The 22,911-nt window shown below is 38.1% G+C and overlaps 1 protein-coding gene and 1 pseudogene across 1 annotated transcript in view; both read right to left on the bottom strand.

The window, feature by feature from the left end:
- Nucleotides 1–10,428: 10,428 nt before the first annotated feature.
- Nucleotides 10,429–22,911, bottom strand: part of Katnbl1 (katanin regulatory subunit B1 like 1) — a 45,516-nt gene continuing 33,033 nt past the window's right edge. Inside the window, exons 5-10 of the mRNA XM_075961715.1 lie at nt 20,902–21,020; nt 20,190–20,240; nt 20,010–20,099; nt 19,276–19,365; nt 18,288–18,381; nt 10,429–16,076 (exon numbers count right to left, since the gene is read on the bottom strand). Coding sequence (XP_075817830.1) covers nt 16,044–16,076; nt 18,288–18,381; nt 19,276–19,365; nt 20,010–20,099; nt 20,190–20,240; nt 20,902–21,020 — 477 coding nt within the window. The 3' untranslated portion in view covers nt 10,429–16,043. The remainder of the gene's footprint in view (nt 16,077–18,287; nt 18,382–19,275; nt 19,366–20,009; nt 20,100–20,189; nt 20,241–20,901; nt 21,021–22,911) is intronic.
- On the bottom strand, nt 21,698–22,378 carry LOC142845021 (cyclin-dependent kinase 2-associated protein 1 pseudogene; annotated as a pseudogene).

The following is a 22,911-nucleotide window of genomic DNA, read 5'->3' as shown; positions in this document are numbered from 1 at the left end:
GAGGTAGGATGATGGGTGAAAGAAAAATAGGAGAGGAGGGAAAAGTGTTCTCAACACAGTGAGTTTGAAAGCTCGGAATGAGGTTGCATAGTGGTTCACGGAGATGGCCTCTGTCACTGTGTGTGTGTGTTGGGGGGATGATGTGGTGTGTGTGTGTGTGATGTTGAGTTGAAAGGAGTCTGGAGAGAAAATACAAACCATGACAGTAAGGGTAAGTAGTCTGAACTTTATCCTGAAGCCTGAGGTGATATGAACATCACCCACATTGGAAGGATCCTTTCAGCTGGTCACAAAGGATGAGTGAGAAGATAGTAATTCTTTTAAACTCCTGCCTCAAAGACACTTGTGAAATAGGATCATAAGATTTCATCATCAAAATAGTTATTTTCTCAATTTACTGAAGCCTTATTAAAGCACCAAGAAATTCCAGTTAGGTCACTAGCAGCAGTGACTCTGAACAGATGCTGGGCCAACATGAAGTGGGTTAAACTCTGGTTTCTACCATATAATGATGCTGTCATTCCTTTTTCTCTAAGGTCTAACTTCAAAATATGAGGCACACAGTGGTTTTGTTAACACCAACAATAAAACAATTCCAATGACGCCAAAGTGATGAAGGAATTAAAAAGCTTATAGTTGTCTGGATGAATTTTATATTTAATATGGGCTATCTGAAATTGATAGTGCCATGTAGAAACCATGTTTTCACCAATCCTTCAGACTGAAGCAATCAACCCTAATCTGTTGTGGGAGCTCACAGACGGGCTCCGCCCCACCTTGACCAAAAGTCAGAGAGAGTTCAGGCCACTTCTTGTTCCTTCAAGGTTAGGACAGAGGTTTGACCCAGGGTGTGGCTACTAACACAGTGTTTTGGCCTAGGGTGTGGTTACTTAATGCTTTGGGTACTGAGCAGGTTATTACTTTGTTCGTTGTATTGTTGTTTCTTTTATCACGGTAAAGCAGTCTTTTGTCCTCCCCCTCCTGTTTGGACTGGGGTATATAAGCCTAAGAAATGAATGCAGGATGGATTTTGTGTCTCTGTCTTTTCTTTTATATCTTTATTTTTCTACTTGCCACTTCTTAATCCTCATGCTTCCCTCCAAGCATGGACAAATAAGTCTGGCAGGATGTGGCTCAGTTGCCTGGATGCAGGAAAGGCATACCTACCCAAAAGAAACCTTAGAAGCCACTGATACACAGCCACATTTTCCAATCACCTGCTTTTAAGGAACTTAAACAGTAATAAATTCTAATCAATAAATCAAAAGGATTTGTCAAGTTATTGTCATTGCAGGGTTGCAAAGTTGGCTCAACACACACAAATCAGAAAGTGTAATTGGGCACAGAAATAAACTTAAGGACAGAGGCCACATCATTATCTAAATTCATGTAAAAAAAAGTTAAATATCATTACATAATAAAAGACCTTAGCTGGGCGGTGGTGCACTCAGGAGGAAGAGGCAGGCAGATGTCTGTGAGTATGAGGCCAGACTGGTCTACAAGAGCTAGTTCTGGGACAGGCCCCAAAGTCACAGAGAAACTCAGTCTTGAAAAACAAAACAAAACAAAAAAGACATGAGGGGGGTAAAACTAGGAATAGAAGGAACACACCACACATGATAAAGACTATAAACCTACAGCAAACATAATTCTAAATGCGGAAGAAATGAGAGCATTTCCTCTAAAATATGGAATGAGACAAGGGTGCCCACTTTTTTTTCATATTAGTGCCCAAAGTGTTAGAACAATAAAAAAATTAAAAGGATATAAATAGAAAAGGAAATCAATTTATCCCCACTTTCAGAGGACATAATCATGTACTTAAATTAAGACTCCAAAGATTCCACTAGAAAACATAAAATTGCCGGGCGATGGTGGCGCACGCCTTTAATCCCAGCACTCGGGAGGCAGAGGCAGGCGGATCTCTGTGAGTTTGAGACCAGCCTGGTCTACAGAGCTAGTTCCAGGACAGGCTCCAAAGCCACAGAGAAACCCTGTCTCAAAAAAACAAAAAAACTAAAAAAAACCAAAAAAAAAAAAAGAAAAAGAAAACATAAAACTAAGAAAACACTTTCAGGAAAGTAAACGAAACGGCATACAAAAATCAACACATAAAGTTGGGAATCTTTGCTGTACCCCAACAATAATTTTCTGAGGTGGAAAATCCCAATCATGACTGCTCCAAAAATTTTAAATGTTGGTCCGGGGAGATGGCTCAGTCAGTAATGCACTTGACGCACAAGCATAATGGACTAAGTTTAGAAGCCACCAACCCATATAAAAGCTGTATGTGGTGGCACATGCCTATAATACCAGTGAAGGCAGAGACAGGTGGATCCCTAAAGCTTGCAAGGCAGCTAGTCTAGTTCAACCACTAAGCTCCATGTTTGGTAGGAGAATATGTTCCAAAATTTAAGGTGAAGAGCAAGAGAGGAAGATGTCCAACATACATCTCTATACACTCAGCATGGTCATGGGAAATGAATGACAATGTTTAGTGACAAAATGTTTGATAATGCCATGGGGACACCCATTACTTTGTATCCTAATATTAAAAGGAATGAAAAGATGAAACCTGAAGTTTCATCTAGAGTCTTATCTAGAGATGATAAGACCAAGCAGTCTGAAATGGACTTCCCTTCAGAGACCAGACTCCTTTTTTCTTGACTATCCCACTATCAAAGAAAGCAGCCTCCAATGGCTCTAGAAATATGTGCCCAACAACAGACTCCCTAGGAAAATTAGCTTTATGTTCATTTTAAAGATATTATTGAGAAGGGAGTTGTAACTCTATGAATTTAAATAATTAGGAAGAAAGCCAGAATTCTCTCTTAACTTTACACTCAAATTAGGAGTCTCATATTCATTGTGTGATTCTTACTATGAAATGCTGTATTTATGAATAAAGGAAGGGATTTCTGTAGTACTTTTCTTACAAATTTTCTGTTTGAGCTAGGCAGCAGAGGTTTGTGCCTTTAATTCCAGCACTTGGAAGGCAGAGGCAGATCTCTGAGTTCAAGGATAGTCTGATCTACAGAGCAAGGACAGGATTGTTGTGGAAGCTGCGGGCTGCGTTCCTGCCGCCCCAGCTCCTCCTGGTCGCCCAGCTAGCTTATACCCTGAAATAACAACACACAAATTGTATTCTTTTAAACACTGCTTGGCCCATTAGCTCTAGCCCTTACCGGCTAATTCTGATATCCCGATCAACCCATCTCTAATAATCTGTGTAGCATCAGTCTTACTGGGAAAGATTCAGCATGTCTGACCTGGCAGCTTGCTTCATGGCGTCTGCCCGGGAGAGGGGAGCATGTATGAGGCGTCTAACCTCACTTCCTCTTCCTCCCAGCATCCTGTTCTGTTTACTCCACCCACCTATGTTCTAACCTATGAGGGCCAAGCAGTTTCTTTATTATAATTAACCAATGACCTTCCTCCATCACAGGACAGCCAGGGATACACAGAGAAAACTTGTCTTGAAGACAAAACAACAACAACAAAACAAATTTTAAAAACTCTAAATTTTCTGCTTTATAGTTAAATTGAATTAAACCTTCTTCTATATTATCAAAATATTTATAAATATTATGTAGTATGTAATGCCTAACAAAAGTTTAAAATTAATATATTAAACAATATAGGATTTATATATGTAATATATTACATCACACACACACACACACACACACACACACACACACGCCTGCCTAACAATAATACTAGGAACTAACCTTAAGTCCTCTGGAAGAGCAGAAAGTGCTCTTAACATCTGATCTCTCTCTCTCTCCAGATCCATGGGTGTTTTCTGAGACAATGTCTTGCTATATAGTCCAGTTTGCCTTGAACTTACTATGCAGACAACACTGGCCTTAAATGCACAGCTTTCCTCCCGCCTCAGCTCTCAAGTGCCAGGACTACAAGAGTGTGCCACCACACCTGCTTCAATCTTTAGACGAAAAAGACAATCTCTGCTATTAAGGAGAAATCTGAGAGAAAACCCTCAATGTCATGCTATGTCAAAATAAAACTTAACTAGTACTTCTAATTTTCCTACTTTATCTATAATTATAAAGGACAGTACTACAGACATAAATTTGTTTGGAGCTGTTGTAGCAAAGATAAATGAAAGTACAAACACAGCAGGCACAAACATGTAAGATATATTAGATTGCTATCAGAACACCCAGAACTTCACAAAAGCTGATCAAAACATTCACATAAGATCGAATGTTTTGTACAAAAGAAACACACTTTAGACACTTATCCTGAGTAGCAAATTCTTTGAAAAACCACAAGACTGACACACTTAAGGGTAATAGGCACTCCTATTTTATTAGATGTCTATCCAAAGGCTATCTTCTTTACTCAGCTGTGTTACTATTCTGGATGAGAACTACCAGGAAATGGTGAAAATCAAGGCTGTGGTGACAGACTGCTACCTGCTCTCCTACTTCCTAGCTGTTGGAGTGGTGGGCAGATCAGTTACCTTCTGAGCTTTCATTTCCTCCCACCAAACAATCATAGTACCCACTGCACTGGTGCTGAGAGAAGAGATGACAGGGAGTGGTAAGCTTTTACTATCTCCAAGAACTTTTTCTCTTCTGGGTCCTCAATTTCATCTAAGGCTTTCTTCATTTGTGTTCTTCAGTTATGTCTTCAAAATGCAGTAATATATGTACATTATCAAAACGCCAAAGAAAAAGAAAAATGTTTGTTAATGTAAATATAATCACTAACAACTGTTGGGAGAAAAAATAGAGAAAATAGTTACAATAAAAATCTGATTCAAGTAAGTTGCTAGAATGTTGTAAGGGCTCATGGACAAACACAGCTCTGCTGTGCTTCACATAAATAGTTCTCAAAGTGCTGACTCAATCACAAACTGTGACTCAGCAAAATCTGCTAGAAGACAATGGATTTACTGAATACTAGTCCAAATAAAGGGGTTTGATGCTCCTCTGAACACAGAAATTCAAAGCAAACAATCTACTAATACTGTATATGTTTGGCAATCTTCAAGATCTAGAGTATACAGAAGGTCAAATCAGGACAAGGTGAAGGCACTTAAGCCTATTAGAGACTGCGGATTTACTTCAGCTTCTGGTCTTGAGGAATGCAAAACTTTCAGTGTGACATAAATTGGTGACTAAATATGTCAAGGCACATTAGGCAGAGGTTTATCAAGATCACCTTTCCATTGTGGGATTCCAAAGGTTGTTCAGTGTAATGAGGACTTCGTATTTTCGGATACTGAAACGATTCATATCTCATAATCTATGTAAATAAAACCCACTTTACTTGAAAAATCTTTCTGTGCCTCAACTTATTTAAATACAAGGTCTCCAGGTCCTAAGCCAGTGTCTTCTCTAGTGTTATTTGTGACTTTAACTGTACTATGGAACACTTCATCCTGAGTCCTTAAAATGAAAACTCTAGCTGTTGATGTAGCTCAATGTTAAGTGTGTGAAATCAGTATGTGAAACTCCTCATTAAACCACCAGCACACAAAACCAAGCAGCCAAGCAAGCTACAAACCTATCCCTAGACTGCCTAACAACATAAGCAATTCTAAAGCTAAAAGTTCCTTAATTTCCTATCAGATAGTACAGGGAATTTATTTTTTCTCAGCTAACCACACCCCTACAAAGGGAGTACTTTTGACATATCGTTTGTGTTAAAAATGCAATCTGTAGTTATTGAGTAACCACTGTATAGTGCCAATTTCATTAAGCAAGAACACACACACACACACACACACACACACACACACACACACACACGTTTTTTCGAGACAAGGTTTCACTGTAGCTTTGGTGCCTGTCCTGGAACTAGCTCTTGTAGAGTAGGCTGGCCTCGAACTCACAGAGATCCACCTGCCTCTGCCTCCCAAATTCTGGGATTAAAGGTGTGTGCCACCACCGCCCGGCTAAGTAATAATATTTTTAGTTAAAAAAAATTACAGGAGCCAGGTGGTGGTGGCGCACGCCTTTAATCCCAGCACTCGGGAGGCAGAGGCAGGCGGATCTCTGTGAGTTCGAGGCCAGCCTACTCTACAAGAGCTAGTGCCAGGACAGGCTCCAAAGCTACAGAGAAACCCTGTCTCGAAAAGCAAAAAATTAAATTAAATTAAAAAAAAATTACAGGAGGTGGGGGCAGGTGATGTGGGATTTCCCTCTGTATGCTATGAATGTTTTACTACCACTGGTTAATAAAGAAGTTGCTTTGGCCTATAGCAGGGCAGAATACAGTTAAGCTGAAAGAGATATTGAGAGTACATGGAGTCAGAGAAACAAAATGTAGCTGCAATGGAGAAAGACGCCAGAATAGAATCTTACCCAGTAAGCCACTGCCTCGTGACCATACACACATTAATAGAAATGGGTTAATTTAAGATGTAAGTTAGTTAATAAGAAACCTGATCTATCAGGCCAAACAGTGTTGTAATTAATATAGTTTCTATGTGATTATTCAGGTCTGGGAGTCTGGGGAAACAAAAAAAAAAACAGCCTCCACCTTACAAAATGGTACACAAACGTGGGGTTAACATACATGACCAGCCACACACTTCAGGTCCAGATACTTGTATGCCCACTTGGGGTTAAGAGGAAAGCAGCTGAGAGCATGTCAGCAGCTCAGCACCCCTACCTGGGCAAGCTGCATATGGACATTCATAAGCTTAATTCTACAGCCCTCAGACCACTGCTAATAAACATTACTGCAATGACCCAAGGAAGTTTTCTCTTTCTATGCATTCAGCTGTGGCTTTATTCTCAGAAGATAGTACAGGAGATTATTTTAAGAGATAGCAAGTATCGACTAGAAACTTGAGCCACACGTGATATGACAAATGGGAGTGCCAGCTGCTGCAAAGGCTCATGGAAACTGTATATTTTATAAATACCCTTTGATTAAAGTATTTGATTTCAAAGATATATTAGTTTGTCGTATCACACTAGACAGCAGCTGCATTAGCATTTAAAGGTACCACATTGCATGTCAATCAAACAGGAAATCTGCAATTCACATATCAACCTACATTTTCAAAGAGTTATCGAGTTCTATTACCTTCCTAGCTCTACCTCCCCTTTGTTAAGATCTGGAGGCAAGCACCACCACAGACAGACAGCTTTTACATGGGTGTTGGTGATCAGAATTTAGGTCCTCAAGCTTGCACAGCAATTTAATGAGTCATTATCCCAGTCTCTTTTATATTATTAAGACTAACAAATTTGTTTCAATTGCTATACTTACATGCAGTTAGTTACTTTTAACGAGCGAATTTTATCTTAAAAAAACTTTTCATAAAAGATGAAACCAAAAAATAAAGCATTTTTTTTAAATATGAAAGATTTAAATTTTGGCTGGTGTTTTGCTATTTGTTGGCTTAAGTGTTAAGTCAGAAACCCTGAGAGACTGCTCAGTGGGCAAAGGCACTTGCTGTCTGAGAGTGTAAGCTGGTCCACCTGACTGAGAAAGTGGGAGGAGAGAAATAACTCTAGAGTTGTTCTCTGACTGCCATATATGTGCCATGACATTCATGCCCATACATATCACATACACAAAGTGAATTTTAAAAAATTAAGACTTTACTAAAAATAATAAAATCACAAATCTATTGGATCTTTCAGTTGGTGTTTACTGAAACAGGGTCTTTGCAACCCAGGCTGGCCTTGAACTTGAGTCTCTCAAAGACATCAGATAGATGTGTGCCAATATTGTGCTAAAAAAAAAAAAAACCCTTGAATTTGTACTAGGCTAAGATGATCAGTAACTTTATGAATAAACATTTAAATGTATCTTTTTAAAAAGCAAGCTAACCGGGCGATGGTGGCGCACGCCTTTAATCCCAGCACTCGGGAGGCAGAGGCAGGCGGATCTCTGTGAGTTCGAGACCAGCCTGGTCTACAGAGCTAGTTCCAGGACAGGCTCCAAAGCCACAGAGAAACCCTGTCTCGAAAAACCAAAAAAAAAAAAAAAAAAAAGCAAGCTAATATAAAAGGTGATTTCAGAGTTGACAAAGGCTTAAAAATTCTACCTATGTAATAGTATAGACCGTTAATAAGCTAGGGACAACAGCGATAAGTCAACAGCACATCTATTATACAAATCCTACTCCCTTGCTCCCATGAGAAGAACCCTTTCGGCCAGTTGTAGTAACTATGTATGCACAGGGTAATACTGAGATTTTTGTTGTTGCTGCTATTATCAACAGGACCTCCTTTGTGGCCTGAACTTGCTATGAATATTGGGCTTAAACTTCTCATTCTCCTGCCTGTTTCCTGAATATGGGGATTTCAGGTATGAACCACCATGCCTTGTCTACACACACACACACACACACACACACACACACACACACACACACACACACCAAACACTAAACATACATAGGTTACCTTAGTTCTTATTAACTTACTATCTAGTTCTGATGATTAGCTTTTATCTATTTCTAGCCCAAAGCCAATATCCCCCAAGACAGGATATAATGATTACTGTTAAACTAAGAATACAGACTCTGTGGACTGGGGTGGGGGATATGTTACTGTTCATAGGTAGAATTATTTGCCTAGCATGCAAAAGGCCCTTGATTCCTAATACCACCCAAAAGAACAAGATTTAGGCAAGAATTTGTTAACTGTTGTTAGAAGTACTTTATTAAACTCTTGGTAGAAAATACTTTGGGTAATGATATCAGGAATTGATCTTTGGGATCTCCAAAGTCAACTCTTAATTCTACACTGACCTAATAGTTATAGCATTGTTTCATACTTAGAGAATGGAGTACCACCTAGAAAACTGTTTCCTGACTTAAGGAAACCTACCGCACATCTCTGATTGCAGTACTCAGGAGGCTGCGGCAGGGGTATCTAGAGTTCAAGAGGAGTCTGGACTATACAAGACGCTATCTTAAAAATAAAAGTGGTGACATTACATTAGTGTGTGCGTGGACGTGGATCAGAAGACAACATGTGAGAGTTGGTTCTCTTCTTCCACTACGTGAATCCCAGGGGTGGAACTCAGGTTGTTAGACTTGTGCATTTAACTGCTAAACTGTCTTACTAGCCCTGTATTGTTTCTCATTGTAAGACAACTTTCTGACATTAAAAAAGTTGATTAGCAATGGTCAAAAGAGCAGAATCATATACTAACGCTGCTTTAAAAGTAATTCTCTAGCTGGGCATAGTGAAACAGGCTTATAATCCTTGGATTTATATTTTTAACCTCTTCCAAAGAAGTTTTTTTTTTTAAAAGATTTATTTATTATGAATACAGTATTCTGCCTGCAGGCCAGAAAAGGGCACCAGAACTCATTATAGATGGTTGTGAGCCACCATGTGGTTGCTGGAAACTGAACTCAGGATCTCTGGGAAAGCAGCCAGTGCTCTTAACCTCTGAGCCACCTCTCCAGCCCTCTCTTCCAAAGAAGTTAACAGTAACTGCTCAGAACATATATAGTTCTGACAAACCACCACCATGCTCACTAGCATGGTGGCAGGGCACACTTATAATGCCAGGACTTGGGAGACAGAGGCAGAAGAACTGATTTCCTGCTTGCACACCACACTGTGAAATCCAGACTTGCAATACATAGTGGAACCCCTTTTTCACCTCAAATTCCTGCAATCAAAGAAAAAGAGCTTTCCAGTTACCTTCAATCGTTTTCAGTAAGGAAATTAGGAAACCATATATCAAATGTCAGCATGTAGAGTACAAATCAACTTAGATTAAAAATATACATTCAACTGGATGGAGGTAGCGGTACATGCCTTTAATCCTATCACTTATGAGGCAAAGGCAGGTGAATTTCCAAGTTCAAGGCCAGTCTAATCAACATTCTAAGTTCTAGGATAGCCAGGGTTCCACAGAAAAACCCTTCTCAAAAAATCAAAGTCAAGTGCATGCACTCAGCACTTATGTGGTGTGGGAAGTCCTGTAGCCCTGCAGGTGACAGACGCCCTATGGAACCTTACCCGGTAAGCCACAGCCACATGGCTGTGTGCAGATTAATGGAGATGGGTTAGTTCAGGATATAAGAGCTAGCTAGAAATACGCTTAAGCTATTGACCAAGCAGTGATTCAAGTAATATAGGTTATGAGTGGTTATTTCCAGTCTGGGCAGTTGGGAACGAACAAGCGCCCTCCTACTACAAGCACGTGCGTGCGCACACACACGAGAGAAAGAGAAAAGTACATGAATGTACACATACATACTTGAATGCACGCATGTACACACAGAGGAAAATCTGTAAGAACAGGACCAAGTGGTTTACCATGGGATAGATTAATCCATGTTTAATTTGGGGAAACTATTTTGTGACTTTAAAAATGAATTTAAAACCACTCTAATGATTCTCAATCATTTCTAGATAAAAGTGGAAAACCCAGGGGACACTCTTGGATTATGAGAATTTACATATTCCACACATTCTATTAAAACACCCATTTTATTTTATAAGTGGCTCATTTGTATGGATTTGTATGGGATACAGACAGCATACAGCAGAAAAGACAAGCATCACAACCTTTAACAACCACACACTTCAGGTGATTTTATTTTGTTGCAGCACAAATATTCATAACCCAATATCCTAAAACAAAAGGAGAAAATAAGATTATTTTTATCCCAGAACTATTCATTTTATCTGCTATGCTATCAGAAATAACTTTGGAATAGTAAATTACTTCTGAATATAATTTAGGTCCAAAGACCCTAAAATTTTGCTTAATTCTGTAAGAAATAAAAATTCCAATTGCTTCCTGGGTTTTGTGGCAAGAACTAGGGACCTAGCCAGGAACACAGCCAACCAAAGAACACAGATAAGTTGGGGTAAGGAAACAGAGCTAATGAGACTGACTGGTAGAGGTCTGTACTACCCAGAGGCTAGAGGCTTCCCACAGAACCATGAAGGCCAAGGAAGTGATTAACTGAGTGATTCTGGGGCAGAGTACAGGAGAACAAAGCATTTTCCGAAGAAGCACAGCATACCCCCAAATTGAACCACGGGCTTTCTCTCCTTTAGTTCATATGCTTGTCCATTTAGTCAACCAAAATACAGTTTCTCTTCTACCCCTCCCCCAAAATGAGAATAATTAATGCAGATGCCAAAGGAAACGACAGGAACAAATGGCATTTTTCAAGAAAATGGTAATGAAGGATCTTAAGGGTGTGAGCCAGGAACTTGAACACCAATGTCTAGAGTAAGTCTGGAAGCACACAGCTCTGGTGGTTCAGCATATTCTGGGACTCAATTTTCTTTTTTTTTCTTTTGGTTTTTCAAGATAGGGTTTCTCTGTGTAGCTTTGGTGTCTGTCAGCTTGTCATGGAACTTGCTCTGTAGACTAGGCTGGCCTCAAACTCACAGAGATTCTCCTGCCACTGCCTCCAGAGTGCTGGGATTAAAGGTGTGCAACACCATCACTTGGCTCTCACGTTTCTTTCTTATCTGGACAAAGCATTAACTGTTCCTAGAACGAACTCTTCAATGAAAATATAATACCTTATAAGATTAGAGATGAGCGGTGCTGGCACAAGCCTTCAGTCCCAGTACCCAGAAGGCAGAGGCAGGCATATCTCTATGAGTGAGGCCAGTCTCGTCTGGTCTACAGTGCAAGTTCCAGAACAGCCAGGACCACACAGAGAAACTCTGTCTAAAAAAAAAAAAAAAAAGAAAGAGGGAGGGAGGGAGGGAGAGAGTGAGCGAGCTTATGTGGACCTTAGAAATCCTCATCTGAAAACTGTTCACAAAACAAAAAATTTTGTAATATCAAAACAATAGTTTATGACAGATTTAGAAAAAAATAGTGGTTGTGGTGTTGCTTTTACTGGAACTACAGGTAAAGAGCAACTGTATTATTTTGTCTGTGACTAACTACTATCTTCAAGGGAGAACATGGTGACCTAATGATCTGTATGTAGTTGTACTTACTTTTTAATAAAGTTTGGCTTTTAGAAGATATTGCTAGCTTAATGGCTTGACCCAGAGAAAATTATGAATACAGTATTTCATTATACTGACTTTTAAACTATGTCAAATATAGTATTGGAAAATATACCCAGCATACTAGATACACAATATGCAACATTTATGTCTATTGCTATAGTGTTGCTAGTACTCAATACAGATACATTATAATCTGTATTGCTTTGGGTGGTGGTGGCGCACACCTTTAATCCCAGCTCTGGGGAGGAAGAGGCAGATGGATCTCTATGAGTTCAAGGCCAGCCTGGTCTACAAGAGCTAGTTCCAGGACAGGCTTCAAAGCAGCATAGAGAAACCCTGTCTTAAAAAACAAAAAGAAACATGTAATATTTAGGGATAATTTTTGTTTACTTTCTTTTTGAAACAGGGTCTCACCCTGAAGCTCTGGCTGGCCTGAACTTGCTATGTAGATTAGGCTGACTGCAAGTCCACAGAAATGACCTGCCTCTGATTCCCAAGTGATGAGATTATAGGCCTGTGCCACTATGGCAGGCTTAGGAATGGACTTTTTATGGTATGCTGCTGCCACAAAATAAAAAAGGGGAAGAGAAGAATATTGAAAATATTTTTTTTTACAATTCTATGCCTAGAAAAATTAACACATATATCAGCAACAACCTATTAATACATGACACTCTCCATCTGACAGAACACATATATCAGCAAAAACCTATCAATACAGAACATTCTCCATCTGAAAGAATCCAGAAAATAACTCTGTGCTAGAAGCCACGTTATAAGTTCACTCTGTATGAGTCGAGATAGATGGTTCTTACTCTTCACTTCTTCAGTGGACAAAGGCCAACTGACATAACCACCTTATTAAGCAGGACGATAACTATGAGCACCTGATGAAATATTAGTTTAAATACTGCTTTTTCAAACTCCTTCACTAAGTAACCAAACACTTAAATATGATTTCTATTATTAGTATTTAAGAGCCAAGGATCCTTCTAATTAATTATGGCTAATGTTAATCATATTAATTTCAGAGATCTATCAATTTAATGGCTAAAAATATAGCAATGGAGCCAGATAAGCACATTGAAGGCTCTGACATGGCATGGATCAAACATGTTTAGAGTCATTAGCATTTAATTTCTTAGCAGACCTTCGAGTTTAGTTCTAGGACTATAATGCCTCAGATACTTACATCAAATTCCTACATTTTAGGATTTATACATAAAACTGATGCCAATCATCTTTAAATTGCTACCAAAAAATTTGCAAAAGCTATTTGCTAATAACTGCTTCCTAATTTTAAGTCTTACTCTGACCATGACCACATATTACAAAAATCTATTTACTGTACAAATTATTTGATAATGGTCCTCTATCACACCTCAATAACCTAGCTGCCCCTAACCCTGGAAAACTGCCGTAGTACAGAAAACCTAAGGCAGAAAAGCTCAAAGGGTGGAGAACTCAGGTAGTTCCTGTTTGGTATTCTATTTAGCAGTACAGCCACAAAAAGGTAACTGAGTAACTGTCCTACTTGAACTAGGACAGCACAGCAAGTGACCTTACTATGTTCTTTGGCTCTTTGGTGGAGATAATTCTATCCCAAATAAAAATAAAGTATGAAAAGATTTTAGCAGTAATAAAAATGTTGAAAAAATACTTATTTCACACACCTGTTGTCCAAGATCACAACTTGATAGCTAAGGTGCAAAGGTCAAGAACAGAACTGAAGTGTGTGCTATGGAATAACATTTGTGAGATAAAGCTGCTGCTGCTTTTTAAAATTTAATTATTATGTATACAGTGTATGCCAGCATGCATGCCTGCCTGCGTGCCAGAAGAGGGAACCAGATCTAATTATAGATGGTTGTGAGCCATCACGTGGTTGGCTGGCAACTGAACTGAGGACTTCCGGAAGAGCAGCCAGTGCTCTTAACCACTGAGCCTGTAAGGCTGCTTCTTTCATTGTTCAGAGCATACAAAACAGAGCATGCCATTTTACTCAATGTCAGCAAACATTTAGGGATAAACATTCTGTTAAAACAATAGCACTGTTTCTTACTAAATTTTTATTGATACTTCATTTACTTGAGCTTTGATTTTTTTTTAAAAAAAGACACTGTTTAGTCAATAATTTGGTCCATATTATTTAATACTGTGCAACTAAAAATTACAAAGTATATGAGATCTTATTTTAAATATGTTCTTCTCAAAACTGGAAATCTATACTAGCATACAAATCAATCATTCTTTCTCTCTGAGAAGTAAGCTATGAAAGCAAACTACGCACACCACATCCTTTGAGATCACACATTAAATTTATTAGATGGATGCTAAGGGAAAGTGCAATCTGAAGCCATGGAATTATTTCATGCATGTGAAAAGTTAATGAACTTAAAAGGATCAGACTTAAATCCTTAGTCTCATGAGCATCACACTATACCATGTTAACCTGCCCAAATGGTCGATAAGACCATGGAAAGAAAAGCACTAAGAAGAAAGACAGGCTGTATTTCCTGTCTTAAGGTTTCAGAGATGATGCAGGTTAAGAAATTCTCACATCCTGAAAAAGGACTTCTTACATACCTCACCTCTTAGTCACAAAACTGCAGTCATCTGGAGTGAGGACATAATAATCAATTACTACAAGCAATGTCCATCCTGTGGAGTACATAGCTATCTGGAATGATAGCTATACAAAACCAGAAATCAGTGAAAAGTAACACTTTAAATATTTTCACAGCAAGAAAAGATGCTGAAGAGGCCTCTTAGTAGTCACTGTTTAAGTGTTAAAATGTTAAAGATGTACACTGGAATATGAGGAGAAATTTGATTATCTCTTCTGGAAGTTTGCAAGCCTTATTAAAGAAAGATGATGGATGGATCAGGAGTGATATTCAAAAGCAATTCTAAGACAGGGACAATTCAGAACTGTTAAGGTATTCCAGAATTGAGTACACTAATGCTAAAAATGGTTAAAACAAAACAAAAACCACTTGCATATAGTTTGCTGGGATTTCATACTAACCATTAGAGGAGGTAGTGATGCAATGTGTTGGAATTTAAAATACAATGTCAGCATTAATTGTAAACAATTCTGAAGCATGTATAGAACTTTTCAGAACACATGTAGTGAAAAAGAACTAGATTTCATATAAAATTAGAATTGAAAAAGCAAAAAATAGAAATATTTAGTAAATTTACTCAAATGAAGTTTAAATGTTACAGAAATGAAAAATATTAGAAATTATATACAATAAAAAGTGAATATAAATTAGCCAACTCCAAGAACATTTCCAGTTAAACATTCATACAAATACATATTCACCTTTTTCTTTGTATACGAATAACACATTCATACAAACATATCATGAAGATTCTGGCAAAAAAAATTCAGAGATGCTAAAATTTTCTCAAGTTTAAAAAATGGTGTAGAATATACTTCAACAACAACATTCTACATGAATGTAAACCCCTGATTTAATTCCATGATTTTATCATGCCAGAAGCATGGTTGTTTTTAATTTTTTAAAAAGAGATATTGGTATTATAACACATTGGCTTATCAATAATTAAGGCATTTGTACACGGTATCAGTGTGGACAAAAAATTTTAATATTACTTATTATAATGTTTTAAACTTTTGAAGTCTTTTCAACAGAAGAAATAGCTGCACACATTTAAGTGTTTCTTCATAAAACACAACAAAAATTAACGATTGGTCTTTGTAGTTCCTGGTAAAAGTCCTGACTTGTTTTGAATACTATAAATGATATTCTTATGCAGGAATGAGTTAAGACCCAGAAGTTCTTGAACACCCCTACGAAACGGCCATAATGGTTTCTGTGTGCAGCAAGGCGAACAGTCTTCATAGTGCACTTTCACCTCATTGAAGTTGAAGTTGCTCCTTCCGGATATTTCCACTTCAATGTGAAGTACATTGTTAGGATTTCATTAGTGGCTTTATTATGTGGCTTTTTAAAAGAAAAAAATGTTTTTATTTCTTCCACAGTTCACAGTTCTCAGAAGAGACCTACTTTTGGAAATCATATAATCCAGCGCTGTTTGAACAGCCAAACACTCTTTAGAAGATGAAATCTCTCAATGCAACTGTAATAAATAAGCATCTACATCCTTAAAGGATAAAACAAAAACATTCCATTAGTTAACAAAGCAAATATAACACACATAACCCTCTTTCTTTTCTGTTTTTGTTTCTTAATTTGCCCTAGGTCCCTTTGTAACCTTTAAAAAGAAGGAAGAAATCTTATTCAAAAATTTTATCTGTATTTGTTTATTGCAGGGCCTGGCATATAGTGCATGTTCAATAATGCTGAGTAAATACTAAGTGAATGTTTTGATTCCTGTGCTCAAACAATCCTGCTTTGTAGTCAACATTTGCAGCAATTCTGTAACTGCTATATAAATCAAAGCTTGAAGCATACTAGTTTGACAATATCATTTCTCTAATTTTTAAATATGATTTGTTTTTATTTCATTTTATTTTTTTATTTATTGTTTTGGTTTTTCTAGACAAGGTGTCTCTGTGTAGCCCTGGCTGTCCTGGAACTCACTCTGTAGATCAGGTTAGCCTGGGCATGTGCCGCCACCACCCAGCTTATTTTTATTTTATGTGTATGAGTGTTTGCATGCTTGTATGTATGTGCACCACATGTACACATAGTGCCAAAAGAAGCAGAAAAGGTCACTGAATCCCTTGGAACTAAAGTTACAGAAAGCTTTGAGCAGCAATATGTGTACTAAAAAGAGAACCTATGTCCTCTGTAAAAACAAAATGTACTCCTACCCACTGAGCCAGCCACCTCTCCAGATCCACTCCCCCCTACAATCATCTGTTCACATTTTTAACCTGAAACCTGAAAAAAAAAAAAAAGACACAGTGGAACAATCAAGGACTACCGTGAGAAAGGAGGCCTCTGTCATACCCCAGTGGATAGCTCATAACATAAAAACAAAACCAAGGCAAAAAAATATAAATATATACAAGTGAAATGAGGAGTTAGGAGAGGCAGGGTGATTGGAGGTGGTGGGAGGATCCGATTAGAACCAGAATGTACTATACACATATATGAAACTGTCAAAGAAAATATTTACTTTTAAAATGACATATTAGGGACTGATATTGTAATGAAGACTGGATTATCGATCTCACATTGAAATTAATTACTTAACAATTTTCAGTATTACTATAGTATCTTAAGGGCATGTTTATAAGAAAGGGTTTTTTTTTTTGCTTTTGTTTTGTTTTGTTTTGAAATAAAAAGAGAACTGAAGATAGTCAGGCTTGGTAGCATATTCCTCTGATCCCAGCACATAGAGGGCTGCAGCAAGAAGATGGTAATTTAAACATCAGTGTGGGCCTCATAGTGACTTAAGGAGAGCCCCAACTACACAGACCTTGCCTTAGTAACCATTAACATAAAAAAGTGAAGTTCTAAGGAAATATGCTTTCAGCTCTACTACGGTCTTCAGAGTAATGCATTTTGTATACCTTAAAAACACAAAACAAACAACTTCAGGGAAATAAAGTTCTGTTTATAAGACTTTCATCATTAAAGATTCTGAAGGATATTAGAAAAGATGAATTTGAATAAAGCATGACTATACACAAAACATTGAAGAGTCAATAATCAAGAGGAAAAAACAGCGAATTAAAGAATTCTAAGGCATGGTGGCATAAGCCTTTAATCCCGGAACTTGGGAGGCAGAGACAGGTAGATCTCTGAGTTTGTGGCCAGTCTGGGCTACAGAATGAGTTCCAGGATAGCTATGACTATACAGTGAAACCCTGTCTCCAAACAAACAAACAAAAAGCATTCTTGCCAGCCATGGTAATATACATTTTTAATCCCAACACTTGGGAGGCAGAGGCAGGAAGACTTCTGTGAGTTTCAGGCCAGCCATGGCTTCATAGTCAAACACAGTATCAAGAGAAACAGATAGAAAGGTGAGGCAGAGAAGGAGCAAATGGATTAGGGGGGAATCTGCTGAGTATAATCACATAGAATGACACATTTAATCCTTGGTGTCATTTGTTCCTTTTTATATAAGAATGTTTCATGAGTCAATGATATAAAGATTTCCTTAATTCATACAATGCTCTCATTTCCTGGTAAATACCTACTCATAACAGCAAATGCCCAGCAGTAGGTGGAAATATTTTTTACCACTAATTCTTTCTGCAATTATACTATCAATGTCCTCTAGGAGTTTAAGTATTAAAATCCAAACTAGCAATGTATCTTTTTCCTGTAAGAGATAAGCATATCAATACATATTACTATTAGATTCATGTCTAGCTTTTAAATTATAAATATAGATTACCTTAGCTATATTACCAGTATATCCTGGAACCAAAGTAAGATGGCTTTCCTGTTCCCATAATCCATTCAATTGTTGCTTTAAAATTTTAATATTTCTAAGAGTAAAAAAAAAGAAAGAAAAACAAGAAAGCAAATAGTAAGATATGGACTTGATTTTAATTTACATCATTAAAAAAAATACACTAATTCAAGCAACTTCTTGAAGTTGTACATGCCAGGCACAGAAATTCAAGCATATTTAGTTACAAAAGTAGATAAGACAATAAATAAGCAGGTATTTGTAGCATGGAACAACCTTCTTGGGTATGACACAGAAAATTCTGTGAGTCTACAAAGATTATGGAATTTAAGAGGTGGTTAGGGAAGAGAAAGTGTGTGTTTTCAAGATTGTCTGTCTTTTTGTTTCTTTGTCCCTCCTCCTCTTATTTTTAATTTTAATTGTTCCACCATGCCTAGCTTGAAACCAGCTCATCCATGTAGAATCCTCATATTTTCAAGCTAAGGCAATACTCAAATCATGATTCTAACAGTTTTCAGAGATCAGGCAGGATACTTCTATTTCCTACTGCACCAGGGACAGCGCCTTCCTTCTCCCTTATTGGTACAGGACATGTAAAGGTTAAACCACTGCTGGGTTGCTTTCCTTCTTGAGGGAATGGCTGAGGTAGGTATGCTGTCTTACACTCTGCACTGAGGAAGGTGGCTAAAGACTGCTGAGTTTGAAGGTAAGTCTTTGCTACACAATGAAAAGCCATGAAATAAAACAGAAAGATAAAGTAAAAGACAAGGTTCTGGCAGAAGAGATATGGGGAGTTAAAAGGTTCTGTGTGGTTTTTCATAAATAAAAAGTACCTCAGTTTAATATTTCTCTGAAAATGAAGAGAATAAAACTACACAATGATGATCATGGGATAAACTCACTACTTTGCTTAATTAAGATACTTTTTTACAGAAATTTCAGCATGAATTATCTTTAAAGCTATACGTACCCATCACTTGTAATTTCTGATTTAGATGAGAGTTCTGACCACCACCTTTTTATTACTGCTTGAAGCCAGTTTAAGCCAACTATTACATATCTGAAATGAAATATTTTGACAGAATTTGTTTTCATATAACAAGCCTTTAGAAAAGATGACACTCTCCCACCTAAAAGCTCCTACATATACACATACTTCTTCCTTAAGAAAAACATATTTCAATACTTTACGATCTTCATAAAACCATAGAACTTACACAGCTGCTCTTAGCTGCTTTTGTAACTATCCTTTATTATTTACATTTCTTTTTGTTTGTTTGTTTGTTTTTGTTTTTTTCTAGACAGGGTTTCTCTGTGGCTTTGGAGCCTGTCCTGGAACTAGCTCTGTAGACCAGGCTGGTCTCGAACTCACAGAGATCCACCTGCCTCTGCCTCCCAAGTGCTGGGATTAAAGGCGTGCGCCACCATCGCCCGGCTTTTTTTTTTTCCCCTTGGTAATAAGAACAACAGGGCTGGAGACAGAGGACTCAGTGGGTGAAGGCAACTGACACAAAACCTAACAGTCCAGTTAATCTCTGCAATTCACACAGTGAAAGAGAACCAACTCCTACAAGTTGTTCTGTCCCCCTCTGTATATAACCAGGTTATCATATGTCCCATGCAGCCCAGTCTCCTTCTATGTATTCACGAAACACAGAATCAGAATGTTGAAAGAGCAAAAGGGAGATTTAGATTAGTACTTACTCTTCAAATTTGCTTTGAAGTAAAGACTTTACTAGAGGCAGTAAGTCTACACAGCAGCCAAGTGAGATATATTGCTTTTCTTCCTGTAAACTAAGGAAATTCTAAGTTATAAAATATAAGCCAATTACAATTTGTTTTTCTTTAAAGCTTACATTTTTTCTGAAAAAATACTGTTTTTACCTATTGGTTAGAACAGGAAGGCAATCTACCACAACTCCAAGGTCTTCTATCCTGCAAGTACAAGACAAGATCCCATTGCTTACATTCATGTTACAATTTCCACCCTTCTTTGGAGGCATTCAACATTTAACAAATAACTTCAGGATTCATCATGAGTCAAGGACTGAGGATATATATAAAGAGGAAAATGGAGACAGGGCTCGCTTTTCAATGCCTGAGTAGGAGGTGGCAATGGAACAAAGGGACAAACAAGTAAAATACATAGAGCAGGACGCTAGTGGTAAATACTACAGAGGAGAAGAAAACAGGAAGAGGTGGAAAAGGATCAATTACATCTTTTAAAGAAAGTACTCAATGAGGCATCAGTTAAGTATCAGGAAGGGAGTATTTGAGAGACTTAAATAAAACAAGGAGGTGATGCTTAAAATTCTGAAAGGCTTTGGTTTTTCTTTTCAAATGGTAAGTTTCCTACACTTAGTTTTACAGCTAAGAAAAGAAAAAGTAGCAGCTTTTTTCAATCTGATAAGAGTTTTCTGTATTCTCATTAAGTTTAAATTGGTGATGAATGTAATTTAAACTATACTGACTCTCTGGATGCTAAATACAATGGTTTAAATTTTTAACAAATAAAAACTTTTTAAAAGAGTCACTTTTCATATCTTATTAAAATTATTCATGTTAAATAAAGACCAAAAAAAATAATCACACTCACCTCACTAAATAAGCTACAAGTTCACTTATACTTCTCTTTCTCCAGAAAGTCAAAGCTACATTCAATCTCAAATTCCTGCTGAACAGAACCTGGGCCATTGTCTCGTGGTCCTGAGACACCTGAAAGGCAATCAATCAGGCAATCATCTAATGTGTTAAATCATAATGAAACACGGCACAGCCTTAAATTACATAAGGGCAACTTCTTTTACTGCTCCTCAGAAAGGAATATAACAGTTTGCGGTTGAATGCAGAGAATGAACGATGTAAACAAATTTAGGACTTTTTCTCGCCTCCCCTTGCTACCAATTTTCAAAAATCTGAGTAAGTTATTTCTAGCTGACCCATAAACCTAAGGCTTAATTTTATGCATGTGAATACAGAAAAAGGTAAGCATATAAACGGGTTATTATCAAATGAGCAAACCTGAGTTATGTCCTGTTACAAAAGTTGCAAATGTACCATCTAAATGAAATTTTTTAACTGTTAATGAAAATAAGCTTTATTACATCAAGTAATAAATACAAAGATGCAACAGTTGCAGTCGTTTTCTTCCAGATGTTGTGACCGTCAGGATGCAGGGCGCGTGGCAGTTTGGGTAAATTGCTCTTTCTTCTGTATTTATAACTTGTGCATGTTTAAGATTGACTTCAAAGCACTCAGTCATGCAAAGGCTTGAGCAGAGCGGCTCTGTGAAGCAGGGTCTACACTGTCCACAGGCAGGCCAGCTTACTAAGCAGATGTGCTGTGGTCTGCACTCAAGTCCTCAGAGGCAGGTGAGCTCATAGAAAGGAAGTCAACTGGGGTGAGGCAAATGTCACATGTATCCAAAGGGAGATTTTAAAGGGGACACTGGTATTTGGGGGCAAACAATAGCTTGCTGTGAAGTGGCTTCACAAACATCTTTCAAAGCAATGCTTGGGAAGAAAAAAAGAGCTGGATGGTTTCTAACTACTTAGAATGCACACCATCAGTAACTGCAAAATGTCTTCCCAGTCTTCTGGATGTGGGTTCAGAGCTTAATGACCATGGCAGGAAAACCACCGCCATTTTGAACAAAGCCACGGGGTGGCGAGATGGGCCTTCAAACTGGCCAGGGGCTAGGACCTGGCATTACGTTCCGTTTTGGCCAAGCACTCCCGAACCAGGCTTCGGGCATGAATGATGCCTCGTTTTAGTCTCTCCATGGCGCTCTTGCTCCCTGCGTACGTGGGTCTGACCTCTTTCCCCAACTCTTCAATGATGGCCAGCAGCTCTGCGTATTTACTTTGAGGCACCTGGCTATTTCCAGTTCCTTGGGTGTAGCCTAGTGATGGTGGCCCATAGTCACTCAGCAGCTGGCGATACTGGGAGGATATCGCCATACTAGTAGAAGGTGAGTGGACGGGCGTTGAGGGCGGCGGCGGGCATGTGCGCGGTGAAGTTCGGCTTGTATGACATCCCCGCGGGCCCGCCAGGCAGAGCCGGGCCAGGCCGCTAGTGCGGCGGCGAGGCACGGGCCGGGTGGCCGCCCGTCCGAGCGCCCAACAGGCGCCCGCGCCCTAAATGAATTTTTAAACAAAGTAATATATGGTATAAAAACTTTAGCTCAAAACTATTCAAGACAAAAAAATGAATACTCTACTGGCAAAACCGTGTGACATCATTCTCCAGAAACAATTACAGCTACTGGACTGGAAAGTGTCCTCTAAGTCATGCTTTAGACAATGAAAAGTAAGTATATCAAAAAGCTAAAAATTGTATTTTTAAAAGCTCTTCCTTTTGACTATACATGAACATATACAATCTATGAACATTTTCATTGCTAAAATACATATTGGCTTCAGCTATCAAAAAAATAATAGCATAGTTTTAGTCTTTACATATCACCATGTAGAATATTTCTGTTTCTTTTTATTAATACTGTTTCTGTGAATTTCATGATGTGTGTAAATATATGCATCTGTACAATTACTTTCCTTAGAGTTCATTTCACAGCTAGAAGAGATAGTGGCAGATTTGCTGAATAAGT

Source organism: Microtus pennsylvanicus, chromosome 2 (genome assembly GCF_037038515.1).
Source record: "Microtus pennsylvanicus isolate mMicPen1 chromosome 2, mMicPen1.hap1, whole genome shotgun sequence".
Classification (NCBI taxonomy): Eukaryota; Metazoa; Chordata; class Mammalia; order Rodentia; family Cricetidae; genus Microtus; species Microtus pennsylvanicus.
Note: the sequence above shows the minus strand (reverse complement) of the source record. Positions and strands in the feature narration are given on the sequence as shown.